The sequence below is a fragment of the Oncorhynchus mykiss genome, chromosome 21 (genome assembly GCF_057628025.1).
Source record: "Oncorhynchus mykiss isolate SJ-2025 chromosome 21, ASM5762802v1, whole genome shotgun sequence".
Taxonomy (NCBI): Eukaryota; Metazoa; Chordata; class Actinopteri; order Salmoniformes; family Salmonidae; genus Oncorhynchus; species Oncorhynchus mykiss.
Window position 1 is genome coordinate 16781286 of NC_143042.1, and position 13715 is coordinate 16795000.

At 44.4% G+C, this 13715-nt stretch overlaps 1 protein-coding gene across 3 annotated transcripts; it reads right to left on the reverse strand.

The window, feature by feature from the left end:
* Positions 1–3419: 3419 nt before the first annotated feature.
* Positions 3420–12624, reverse strand: pfkfb3 (6-phosphofructo-2-kinase/fructose-2,6-biphosphatase 3). Of its 3 annotated transcripts, none has more exons than XM_021577315.3 (13): positions 12184–12624; positions 9680–9808; positions 9221–9317; positions 8951–9092; positions 8763–8819; positions 8461–8585; positions 8050–8257; positions 7789–7935; positions 7589–7693; positions 7221–7413; positions 6769–6998; positions 6489–6511; positions 3420–5181 (listed from the first exon to the last, which is right to left on the reverse strand). In XM_021577315.3, exons 1-13 carry the CDS (start codon positions 12254–12256, stop codon positions 5175–5177), a joined length of 1536 nt encoding a protein of 511 aa, XP_021432990.1. In that variant the 5' UTR covers positions 12257–12624; the 3' UTR covers positions 3420–5174. The 3 variants fall into 3 exon arrangements, with proteins under 3 accessions (XP_021432990.1, XP_021432988.1, XP_090070224.1); XM_090214098.1 differs by lacking the exon at positions 3420–5181 and adding an exon at positions 6041–6252; XM_021577313.3 differs by lacking the exon at positions 6489–6511.
* Positions 12625–13715: the final 1091 nt, after the last annotated feature.

The following is a 13715-nucleotide window of genomic DNA, read 5'->3' on the forward strand; positions in this document are numbered from 1 at the left end:
TTCTACAACCGGATTGGAGTCCAACCGTCGTAAAATTCTATTGATTGGAAATTATTTGGAAAGGCACACACACCTGTCTATATAAGGTCCCACAGTTGACAATGTATGTCAAAGCAAAAACCAAGCCATGAGGTTGAAGGAATTGTCTGTAGAGCTCCGAGACAGGATTGTGTCGAGGCACAGATCTGGGGAAAGGTACCAAAAAAGTTCTGCAGCATTGAAGGTCCCCAAGAACACAATGTTCTCCATCATTCTTAAATGGAAGACTCTTCCTAGAGCTGGCCGCCGGCCAATCTGAGCAATCGGGGGAGAAGGGCCTGGTGTAAACCTTGTACCATCCCTATGGTGAAGCATAGTGGTGGCAGCATCATGCTGTGGGGATGTCTTCAGTGGCAGGGACTGGGAGACTAGTCAGGATAGGGGGAAAGATAAACAAAGGAATGTACAGAGAGACCCTTCATGAAAACCTGCTCCAGAGTGCTCAGGATCTCAGACTGGGGCAAAGGTTTTTACCTTCCAACAGGACAACAACCCTAAACACACAGCGAAGACAATGCAGGAGTGGCTTCGGGACAAGTCTCTGAATGTCCTTGAGTGGTCCAGCCAGAGCCCGGACTTGGTCACGATCGAACATCTCGGAAGGATCCTGAAATTAGCTGTGCTGCGACACTCTCCATCCAACCTGACAGAACTTGAAAGGATCTGCAGAGAAGAATGGGAGAAACCCCCAAATACAGGTGTGCCAAGCTTGTAGCGTCAAACCCAAGAAGACTCCAGGCTGTAATCGCTGCCAAAGGTGCTTTAACAAAGTACTGAGTAAATGGTCTAAATACTTATGTAAATGTGATTTCAGTTTATTTTTAATACATTTGAAAAAAAATCAAAAAAACAGTTTTTGCTCTGTCATTATGGGGCATTGTGTATAGATTGATGAGGTGAAAAAAACAATTTAATCAATTTTGAATGTGGTTGTAACGTAACAAAATGTGGAAATACACACACACACACACACACACACACACACACACACAGGGAGAAAGCCGGTCTGCACCACCACATACAGAACATACAAACAGACAGAAACATGGCCCAATAGCCTGCAGCCAAAACCAGGACTCTTTATGTATAACCATACACAAGCGAGAGTAGATAGTCCATGCAGGTATCTGTCATGTATAGGGACTTTGAGTCTATCAAACATTAGTTCAACCTGAGCTGGGTATGCAAAATCCAATGCAAATTAACTTTCCTGAAGTTTGCTTGTGTGAGGTCATGTGACTGGGTCGAGACAAGTGTACATGAGAGTAGTCACATACACTCTGGCTGCTGTAGACCAAAACCCCAGCCAACCCAGCACAGGCCAGCCACATCAGGCCGTGAATCCGACAGCAGCGCCTGCCGGGGTTGGCAAGTAGTGTACGTTTGGCTGGAGTTGAATCACAGCAGCATACATGCCACAGTTACCCCACGCTCCCTGCACAAACCCCATCTGAATGAATGATACAACGACAACACAGCAACAACTATCAAGAGCAACATCTTTAACTCTGCCCAGACAACATAGTCTGACTATTTGCAAGACAAAAACCCCTTGACCTTGCAATCATGAGTGTAACTGCAGCCATGTGACCACTGTAAATAGTACTGTATTGCCATCAGAGCTAGAGTGCTGCTGGCCTGCCCTTGGTTTACACATCAAACCTCTGGCCTGTGCCATTTCAACAGCACATGACATGGGCCTGATGGCCTCAGCTGTTTTTTGGACACCACATGAATCTCACCAGAACGAAGGCTACTGGACCACCACATGGAAATAGGTTGTCCCAAATGGCACTCTATTCCCTACATAGTACACTTACTTTGAGCCTCACGGGCCTTGGTCAAAAGTAACAGGCTGTAGGGAATAGGATGGCATTTGGTATGCAGCCGTAGAATAGATGGAGAACGGTGCTTGTCCCAGATATGAAGAGGGAGACTGCTGTCACTTTCTCTCCAATAGGGCGATACATGGTAGAGCTGGGTATGGGTTGAGAGACAGTGGTTTATAGACTGCTGTAGTGCTGAGGGCCAGAGGACAGAATGCTAGGCTAATCCTGTACAGCACAGTACAGGGATTCCCTGAATGTAGGACACAGAGACATTCTGTACTGCCATGCAGCTCTGTGTGTCTAGACAATAGAGAAACGGACAGAGAAGGCTTGGACCCTGCTATTCTAGGGGGATTAATAGTGGATAAATAAAGCCCCTGTTATTACACACAAGCGCCTTCATTCCGGGGGCACTGCTTCAGAGCCTTTGTTGCATCATTGACTTCTCCTTTGATGTCCGTTTGACTGAAATCTGACAGCCAAATGAGAAGAGTAGGGGAGAGAGGAGACAGGAACAGGGGTAAATAACAAGAGGAGTTCGGAGAGAGCTGGACCTACCTCAGTTCAACACAGATTTAATGAATTGTACTGTGTCCAATTACATTACACCAGTGTTTCTTAATCCTGGCCCTGGGGACCCAAAGGGGCACATTTTTGTTTTTGCCTTAGCACCAAACACCTGATTCGAATCACCAAAGCTCAATGATAAGCTGATAATTTGAATAAGCTGTGTAACGCTAGGGCAAAAACAAAAAATAACCCCCCTTTAGGTCCCCAGGACTAGGATTAAGAAACACTGCAAAACACTCATCCCTGTTCTTGAGTGTGTGTTCTACTGACCTGTAAAACAGCTACTCCAACATGTTTTACTCCATGGACTGTCTGGGAGAGCATTTTTAACAGAGAATGGTTTCATTCGTTCTCAGCACAGTAAACGAGGGATACAAAGTATATTCAAAGCAGCTGTGTTAATTAAGCAATTAACATCCCATCATGCTTAGGGTGATGTATAAAAATGCCCAGTTGCCCGTTATTTTGGCTACCATGGTTAGAATAGGAGTATCTATGTAGTATCTTTGCCCAGGCACATTAAAGCTGTTCTGGCTCGTGGTGGCCCAATGCCTTATTAAGACACTTTATGCTGGTGTTTCCTTTATTTTGGCAGTTACCTATAGGTCAGTATAGGTGTTGACAGCTAGTGTTGATCTGGCTCTGGCGTGACACTATTTAAACAGATGTGTTTGAATGTGGCATGGTACAACAAACTCCAGCTTCCAGTTGTGTTGAAGTTTCTGGTCTCCCTCTCCAAAGTGAAACACATTGATAGGGTGTTTGCCTATCAAGTAGTGTTTCGACAGGCCTCAGCACTCTCAAAACACTTCTATATTGTCCTATAGTACCTTTTAGAATCAAGTGTTTTGGTGACAATTGAGTTGCTTTAAAGGTTCTAGCATACTTCTCCAAAGGGAAACACATTTGTTAGGGTGTTTGCCTTTCAGATAGTGTGCCCCAAAAACATAAATAATGAAGATATGACATCCACAAGATGGCTTATTTTCCTGGAGATTTATTGGCCCAGCAAATGCAGAATTTACACATGTTCTCTCAGACGCTTTGCTTGCCATACACAAGTCATACACAGTACTCAGGTGCCATCCGCTCCAAACCATTATCTAAATCTACATAGAAATAAATAGCTTGAGAAAAAAATGTCTTACAAAAAAACAAAATTCAAGTATCAGAAGCAAACAAATGAACAAAAGTAGTACTGCCAATATGATATGCAGAACATATTTGGCTGGCTAGCAAAACAACTTCAAAGCCATTTTTCTCAGTTTCACTGTTGGCGTAGTTACTGCGTTTTACCTTTGTAGGGCAGAGTAGTACACGACTTACAATTAAGTATGAATCAGCCAATCAGAGAGAGGTAAAAAAAAAAAAGAGCATCTACAAAATACCTTTCCACTCAGTTCTAGACTTGAACATTCCAAACGCTGAGCATTCCTTCAAGTCTGATATATGTACATGTCTATTTACAGAACGTATTTTCATAACAAAGATATAAATGCTCACACATGTTAGTAGCTGGCTTAACAAAGAAAAGTGAAACACGTTACACTGCATGTACTCGGAAGGTAGCATATGTCTGAATTTCTATGGCCAGCTATATGGGTGCAGAAGCAGCATTGGGCTTGCAGGACAAGCACTAGGCACTCTAGGTCCAAATCTCCTTTCGGAGAGAAAGACAGAAAGAGACAATTGTGTCTATGGACACAGTCATTCACACCACTCAATAGGAATAGCAACTTTGCTGTGCAAAATAATCATTCATGTCATAGCATGAGTACACCGGTTGTTCAGTAACAGTATGATACTCAAATCTTTAGAAATAAAATCATAACAAAAAAAGTGAACAAGTGCTCAACATCAACAAAAGTGACAAACACAATTTGGGTAGTCATTATTTCAGAGGCATTCCTATAGGAAAATGTTTACATCGTAAACTAAACGATTCCATCCGTTTTTAAAAAAGTGATATAACCATGGATACATGACTCATCACTCAGATCTCAGGAGGTTGTCAAGAAAGGGAGATTTCAAATATTTGGCCTGGTTCCAGCTCTCTGAAGGATGCGTTGCCGAGTGCCAAGTAGTCACTCAAACCAGATATAATAGTTCCTTAGAATCACAGAGCTATTACACTAATTAAACCATAATTCCAGGGTGAGCTGTCACTACAGATTCACTTCGGAGGAACCAGAGAAAGCAGAGTGATTGAGACATGTTGTACAGTATTGTATAGTAGCATACATTATGTTTTACTGGTAAATAAATATGCTATAGGCTATGCAGAGCCATGGCCGGGTCCAGTCAGGTCTGTCGGCTATAGTTACATTGACCCGGATGGAGGACATCAGACCGGATGGAAAACTTAGAATTTTGGACCCGGGCCCGCTCGGGTATTTTGGGTGGACCTGTGAAGACCTCTAATGTACAGTGTTATCTCTCTCTTTCCCAGAGGCAAAGTGTTTGAACTACAAGCACTGGCAGATAACACAGACCAGACACGCACTAACACGCCTGTGTGAGAAAAGAGAACAGAAGTGCCCTGTGATCTCCAGAAAGAGGAAGATGGGGGGGGGGGGGGGGGGGGGGACACATACACACACAACAATGTCCATAATGGTGACATTGTTGAACTTTCTTTGCCGGCTTTCACTTCCTGGGGTCTTGGATCAGGTAACGAGGCAGTGCGATCTCATTGGCAGAGCTGCAGGATCTCATGGCGATCGTTGGACATTCTCTTCATGTTCTGAGGGAAACAAAAGGCCTGAAATGGTTCAGAAGACTTGGGGAAACCATCACAATATAACAAACAAACTAAGAGTCGTCTGTGAGACAAGTCACATAAAACATAAAGTGAGGGAAAGACCCTGTCCTATAGGCTAAGTGACACCAGGCTTAGCATGAGATGACGTAACATGACAGAGGCTTTGGTTCTGCTCATCCATGTCGTCTGAAGCCTCGATGAGCTACTCATTCATATTCCATGGTAAATGTAAACCATGTGTGGGCTCAAAAAACGATTATCATATCTCCCTATCCCACGTGTAAGTACACCTCAACAACTAACTATAGAGCTACAATAGGTGTGTAAGAGTGTGTGTCTTTACTTGTCTATGGGTGTTACTGTACACTGAGTGGACAAACCACTAACACCTGCTCTTTCAGTGACATAGACTGACCAGGTGAATCCAGGTGAAAGCTATAATCCCTTATTGATGTCACCTGTTAAATCCACTTCAGTCAGTGTAGATGAAGGGGAGGAAACAGGATAAAGAAGGGTTTTTAAGCCTTGAGACAATTGAGACATGTGTGTGTACCATTTAGAGGGTGAATGGGCAAGACACAAGATTGAACACTGCTGGGTTTTTCACACTCAACAGTTTCCCATGTGTATCAAGAATGGTCCTCCACCCAAAGGACATCCAGTCATCCACCCACAACTGTGGGAAGCACCGAGTCAACATGGGCCAGCATCCCTGGGGAACGCTTTCGTCACCTTGTAGAGTCCACGCCCCGACTAATTGATGCTGTTCTGAAGGCAAAAGTGGGTGCAACTCAATATTAGGAAGGTGTTCTTAATGTTTTTCAAACTCAGTGTATAAGTGCCCCTTCTGACTGTGACTTAAGTTGACCGGATCTTACCACACCCTGAATAATTATCACCTTTCAATATGTGCCTGCAGAGTCTGAGACACAACAACACTACTACTACAGAATAAGCTGGGAGCTAAATCTAGCTGCTTTCGCAATTTACCTTTGAAACACTAAAAGAGAGACGAGTTTCAGACAGTGAAGGATGGTGCAGATGGGCGGAGGTCTTTAAACAGAACAGAAAATACATTTAAAATATAGACGTTCTAAAGACATGAGTGACAGAACAGTGTGTAGGGGTTGCCGTAGTAACATGCAGACAACAAAGCTCGTGCAATGCTCTGAAATCAGTTAGAAAAAAATGTGAGTCTCAAATGGTACACAGGACGTGAGGTCATAGTGAGCAGGAAGGAGGGAGGCACTTGGCACATGTATTCCTGTAGGAGAGAGACAGGTACTTACAGGCAGACTTTGCCCAGCCAGTGCTGCACGGTGAAGAAGAGAAGGAAGAAAATAAAGAAAAGAAGAGTGAATGATAAGAGAGCAAAGAGACAACAGTGTAGAATGGAAAATTGCTTAGAGCAGGAAAGAAAGGGATAAGAGATGTCCTTCAGTAGATTTGAGGAGTCAAAAGTGAGAGAGAACGCGAGAGAGAGAGAGAGAAAGCGAGAGAGAGAGAGAGAGAAAGCGAGAGAGAGAGAGAGAGAGAGAGAGAGAGAGAGAGAGCGAGAGAGACACTCACCTGTCCGGCCAAGGCGAGGTGGGAAGGAGTGCAGAGGGACATGGGCATCTCCTGGAGGGGTTCGTCCAGGCCGTCGATGCGGGGTTTCTTGATGTTGGGCTCGGGGCTGGTCAGGGGGGTCACACTGTTCCTCCTGATCAGAGTCCCAGAATTCTTCTTCATCTCCTCTGGTCTCTCTCTGTGGGTGTTCACCGCTTCCACGTTGAGAGAGATGGACTCTACCTTGCAGCCTGCACACAGAGTAAAAAAACACACACACACACACCACAGTCAGAACAGATATTTAGACCTCACCTTATTTCCCCTGCCCTGGACAAGCTAGATAACATACAATTGACCCTAATGCCCAATTCACACTATAGAGCCAATCTGAACTGTACTATTCTGTCTCTGATATTTTCTGGTCACATTGGCTTGGCTCGGTAATGTGAGAAGTGTACACAAGTTCTCACCGTAGGCAATGGGGGTGAGCTTCAGCACCGTGTGGAGGGGACACTTCAGGTAGGGCATCTCTTCTGCACTCTTATCCAGGAAGTAAGCCAGGAGACAGCGCATCACAGCCTGGTGACAGATAACCAGAACGTTCTCCTGTCTCTCCAGCTCCATGATCACTGGCTCCACCCGCTGGACCAGGTCCTGATAGGACTGGAGGGAGGGAGGGATCAGACAGAGAGAAAGAAGAGAGAAGGGTTAACTCGATATTTTCACAGACACATCGATTCGCAGCATTTTAAACACAAGAACTATGTCCATGTGTAACTAACTGTACAGTAGTTGGCAGTAGCAGGTTGATTCTAGTAGTATATTGTACTGTGCTAACCTCTCCTGTGGGGTAGCGGTAGTAATACTTGTCCTGGTCTCTCAGAGCAAACTCCTCAGGGTACTTCTCCTTCACCTCATCGTACGTCATCTCCTCACACACCCCCTGTGCACACAACACACACCTCACATTAGAGCTGTTTAAATGAAGCACCACACACACAGTCCAGTGAGTAGTCTATTCTAGTGTGTGTGACTCACAGCGTCTATCTCGTTAAGGGCCTTCCACTGTTCGTAGGGCACTCCCAGGCTCTCAGCAGTCTGGATGCTGCAACACATCTGATTGGTCCACACCTTCAGATCCGTCAAGTTCTGCTCTTTAACAAACATTGACAACGCCCCAGAAAACTACACATAGAGAAAGGGGAAAGAGTAAGTGACCAGAAAGTGTGTGTGTGTATTCATGTGTCAACTTAGTGTGCGTGTGTGTGTGTGTATACGAGTGTGTTTCTACTCTCGTACCTTTCTCCCCCTTGGCGACAGCCCTGAGTCTCCCCCCAGACGTCCCTGCAGGTTGTGCATGCTCTCTCCATGGCGACACAGGTAGATGACTCTGGGCTGGACGTGGATGTTCATCAGGTAGTAGACGATCTTACTCTGGACGTGGTCCTGGATCCGGTTCACCAGGAACCTTCTGCCTACATCTATCACCTTGATGAAGGACAGGCTCCTACGTAGGGGGTTAGAACAAGTTAAGTCTAGGGCCTGAATTCACAAGATTTCTCAGAGTTCCATATAATCTTATTTATTACTTTTTAAAACGGCCAAACTGATTCTAAATCAGGTTTAAGCCACTCTCAGATCACACAGTAAACAGTAGCTAGGGTCAACAGGTATAAACAGTGAATAAGCTATATGAGGTTTAGGGGCTACCTGTCGTACTGGTCTGGGTCCAGGGGTTCGTAGTGAACCCTGTAACACTCTATCCTCTTATGGAAGTCCTCCATGGCGTCTGTCTTGTTGCAGTCCTGATAGTCTGGGCAGGACACCTTCACTTCCTGTCATGGGAGGAAGTAAAAGGTCAGGTGACAGCGTAAGACACTCATTAAAATGACATTATAGATATTACAACGTCAGTAGCTAACGTCAGGCTGCAACATTAGAGGAACCTTGCAGGACCATGAGCCAACCAATAACATGTTTCTTCAGATGTTCTGTTCAGATTTCTGACTCACCATGATATTTGTGGCGATGACGCTGGGATCATCACACACCGACTCAATGAAGAAGATCTGCACACATACATTTAAAGTCATTTAGAGTCCTTTTATCATCTTCACATTGAAAGACATGATGAGTCATTCGATCGCGTATCTGTTTGAGAATGCATCAAGCCGCTCATAACCATAGAAACACCACTGACCTTGAAGCCGTTCTCACTGCCAAAGTCCAGGATCATGTCTCGTCTCTCACGAGTAGTGTTGGTGGCATCAAAGACTGCAACCTGGCCTCCCTCCTCTGTCAGGTAAGACTCAACGTCCCTCAGAGCTGCTAAGGCACATTGTCTAAGCAAGAAAATAAATCATCTCTGTTAGCCTTGTTTCAAGTACACTGATGATCAGTGCCATCACATGATGCTCAGAATTTGTCATGGTAAAACACAGAGTAGGATGGGGAGCAGGGGTGGACTCACTGTCTGATCTTCACGGCACTCTCGTTGTCAGCCTTGAAGAAGTCATACGAGCTGTAGTTCTTGACTGCTTCTCTGCGATACTCTCCCACATTGAAGACTGGAGGCAAAGAACAAACTAACAATGGTAAATGGAATGTTCTGAAGGGAGAAAGTGAGCCCAAGCCCAGTTTGTGGTAAATCTGAAAACTAAAACAGAGGAAAGGAACTAGACTAGATGAGATGGCAGGAATGCCGATTCAAGAACAATAATCCAACCTCCGCCCTTTTAACCCCAACGTTCCTCTTAGTGAACAAATACAACAATAAGATCAAATAAACATTTCTAAAATAAAGGTAATTTTAGGGCAGTGTGAGGCACATTACTATGACCAATAACAAAAGTTACTAATCTGTTAGCTACACCTGTTGATGTGTCTCGTCATGTGCTGAGTGTGTGTACTGTGCGTGTTTTCTGTGTACCTTTGGTGGGCATGCCGATCCAATTGAGGTATCGGGTGAGTTTCTTGGACATGTAGGTCTTCCCCCTGGCTGGCAGACCCACCATCACAATCACTGTGGGGGGGTTGGCCAGGTGTGGGGCCCCCGTCGCTAGAGACAGAGAGATTAAAATATTGTTCAATGGCCATACACACAATCAATCTGATTAATTGTGTACTCTTAATTTACACACAATAATACTGCATCTTCATTCAGTGACGAATGCCTCTCATTCACACGCTCTAATCCACTTTCCAGGACACAGTACCTCCTCGATGGAAAAACAGCTAGAAACCTATTAGGTCATCACTCCCTCCTTTCCCTCCCTCTATCATTCTCCATCTATCTCACTCCCTCTCTCATTCAGTGTCAGAGAGCTGTACATACTCTTATAGACTTTGGGAGACTGAGGCTATGTCTGTGTGGCTGGTCCTTGCAGCACAGTGATGGTCATGGTCATGGATAGACACTAATAGTAATTCCCTCTCACCAGTCTTGTCTGCTGTGCTTCCCCCAGCTAGACCCTTCCCCAGTGGTCAATATGGTGCGTTTACCTGCAGACACTGCTGAAGCTGTCTCCCCCCCCCCCAACCTGACTAAACAATCGGCTGATAAACCTCCTACTAGAGAGATGGTTCCAATGTCAGAACCACTGCATTAGTCAATGCAAGTCGGTCTTTAAGGGATGAAAATGTTTGTGGGTATTAGTTTTCATTGCCTGAATCTCCATGTGATACAGACATCACCAGCTATTGGTGCTTTCAAGACGACTAGGAACTTGGGGGAAAAACTAGGTCATAATGTCAGTGATCTAAAAGGTCAGAAAGTTGGAGTTCTATAAATAATTTGTATTTAAAATAAATAAAAACTTTATTTAACTAGGCAAGTCAGTTAAGAATACATTCTTATTTACAATGATGGCCTACCAAATGGCAAAGGGACGGGGGTTAAATATAAAAATAAATTAAACAGAAATAGAAGACAAAACACACATCACGACAAGAGACAACACTACATAATGAGACAAAAGACAACAACATAGCATGGCAGCAACACACAACATGGTACAAACATTATTGGGCACAGACAACAACACAAAGGCAAGAAGGTAGTGTCCATGATTGAGTCTCTGAATGAAGAGATTGAGATAAAACTGTCCAGTTTGAGTGTTTGTTACAGCTGGTTCCAGTCGCTAGCTGCAGCGAAATGAAAAGAGGAGCGACCCAGGCACGTTCCAGTTTCCGATTTGCATTCCGAGTTGGATGACCTTCAAAACGATTTTCCAAGTCTGACCTAGTTCTTTTCCGAAGTAGGAGATTTGAGTTGGGAGTTCACTGTTATTATGAACGCGGCATAAACTCATTCCCCTCTGTATGACACACAACAGGACAAACAAACTGACGTCATTGATTTAAGCAGTGGCTATTCATTCAGGCCGTTGATATTGATCAGTCGGTTCTTTACAAACTGTCGTCACTTGTTACCACAGCCACAAAGTCATAAACCCCGCCTATTTCTGCAATTTCTCAGCCATGATCCAGGTCGCCCCATGCGGACACGCACGATAGTTCGTCCAATCCCGATGCGTCTGCATGTAAAATCCCCCCCGTCTCTCCCACCTACACAACGGTTCCTGGCTGTCACGAGCAGAGCGGGGAGCCCCCGGGACCACAGCCACAAAGTCATACAGGCCGCCTATTTCTTCAATTGCTCTTATTAAAATGTAATTTTGAACACAACTAACCACACTGCTAACCTTATGCCTAGCCCTAACCTTAAATTAAGATCAACAAGTATTTGTATTTTGTGGCTGTGGTAACTCGTGGAAACTAGGGACCGGATAGGGGCTTTGTTGCTATAGTGAGCACTATCAACCATTACCCTCTACAGCTACTTGTGAATCCTGACCTGGCTGCGTGCCAATGGCCAGTTTGGATAGGGTGGGCTAATAGGGCATATGCTTTTAGCATAATTATTGTAATAACACACAGTGTTCTTTTTTTCAAGTCGGTAGGTTATTTTGTAAACTTAAGCGGTTTTAAAATTATTACAATTATTCTGTTGAATGGTTTCAAAAAGTAGGCTACCTACTGTATGCCACGCCAATTGAAAATAAAGCCATGCGAGTAAAGCATCAAAACATGCAATCACATTACTTTTTTTTCTTTCACACATTCTGTGCACCCTCGAACTTAAAGCTCAATACACTACATTTTTCAACAACGTTCCCTGATTTCTGGTGACCTGTCTGGGGTCTCCCCATCCTGGACCGCTAATGTAGCCTAATATTCCAACCAGCTGCTACATTGTATATATTATTATAGGCTCAATGAGATTATTATTTATCTGATTATTGTGAATAAATCAATAGCATAATTATCAAAGATAATTGCATGTAATACATTTATCCTATGGACGTTTTCTAAATGAAACCTGAATGAATCAGATGGGTGCTGATAACAGCCGCGGGTTAGGCTACTACTTACATCGCCGGGGGACTGCTGGTTTGTCATCCTTTGAAGGAATCCAGATCTTTTGTATCCTGTTCTGAGTAAGCATTCCTAAAGGGTTGTGAAATAAAACACGAAAGAAACCTAGGTTTCCCACTAATATCGGTCCCCACAAGATACCACCTTTACGTGCTTTCAGATCAGCACGGATTAAATAAAAACAGTAGGATACAATTCAAAATGTTTTGGATCGGCAGTCGTTCTCTCTACCAGACAAGTAGTCTGTAATCAAATATATTGGCGCGCTAAGCACTCGTTAAGAGCTGATGTGTTCTATTCTAATGCTGTTCAGCCTTTGCCGGTGTATTAATCTACCCTGCTGTGTCCCAGTTCCTTTATTTAACCTGTCCCAGCAGGAAACAACTTGACATCGATGACATCCACCGCGCTCTCGGGGATGGTGATGCTGCGCTCCCTTGTGGCTGATGACGGTAATCCACTATTATGGCAAATGGAAGTATCCCGGCGGTGCACGTGCAGAATTGCATCCCAGTAAACATTCAGACAGAGGAACAAATATGACCCAAAGAGAGGTTTTTACTGCATTTGCACTTTGCGGTCTCCAAATATTATGTAGTGTCATGCCAATGTCCTATACGGACACTTTCTGGTGCAGATTAGTATTTATTTTATGCAAATCATTCTAACAATTTAGCAACAACTATATCACCTTAAATTATCAAGTTAAATGTTTTTCAGTTCAGCAACATAGGATATGGTGAAGGAAAATACAAAGTAGAGAAGTGCTGGGTTTCAAAATAACAGGCTCCACTCTCAATAGGCTCTTTAATCTCTTTTGGACAGAGTCTGCATAAAACAGGAAGTGACAAACTTCGGCAAGAATTTTACTTCTGGGTAACAGTGATTATAGGCTATGTGACTGCCATAGTGGCACGTATACTTGCCCTGAGGATGGCTACAGCCTGCAGTCATGGTGGACCATTTAAGTTTATGCCATCAATAAACTTAAGATAACAGTGAAAGGATTTGTCCAGTGAATAGAGAGAATAATGGTATTGCGCCATTTGGATCTGATTATGTCTAAATTCTTCTGGTTCCATGTGCAAGGTGTATCTTTCAGAGTGGGGGAGATACAAGAGTGCATGTGTTCGTATGTGGGCCCGTCAACCTCTCCACACACACACACAACTCTTCATAGCCTAGCCTACTTCGTCATCCCTCTGTTTCTCTCCTGAACCAGGCCAGGTCAGAGTCTGACACAGACCCCAATCACCCACACTAGGGATTCTAGGGAATACCTCCCCTTGACAAGACTGTGACCCAGTCTGGGTGCCAGGGGAGAGGCTCCCCTCCCCACCGAACACACTGTGTCCCCCCCTTCCCTAATACACATGCGCTCTGACCTCCTAGACCCGGCTCCACCAGTGGTACTTAGGTTAGGCAAAGAGCACTGTCACTCCTCCACCCATTCACTATCTCACTCCCCCTGCATGAGCCAAGCATGCTCTCCTTCCACCCTCTGCATGCGTGACCTGAAAACCTTACCC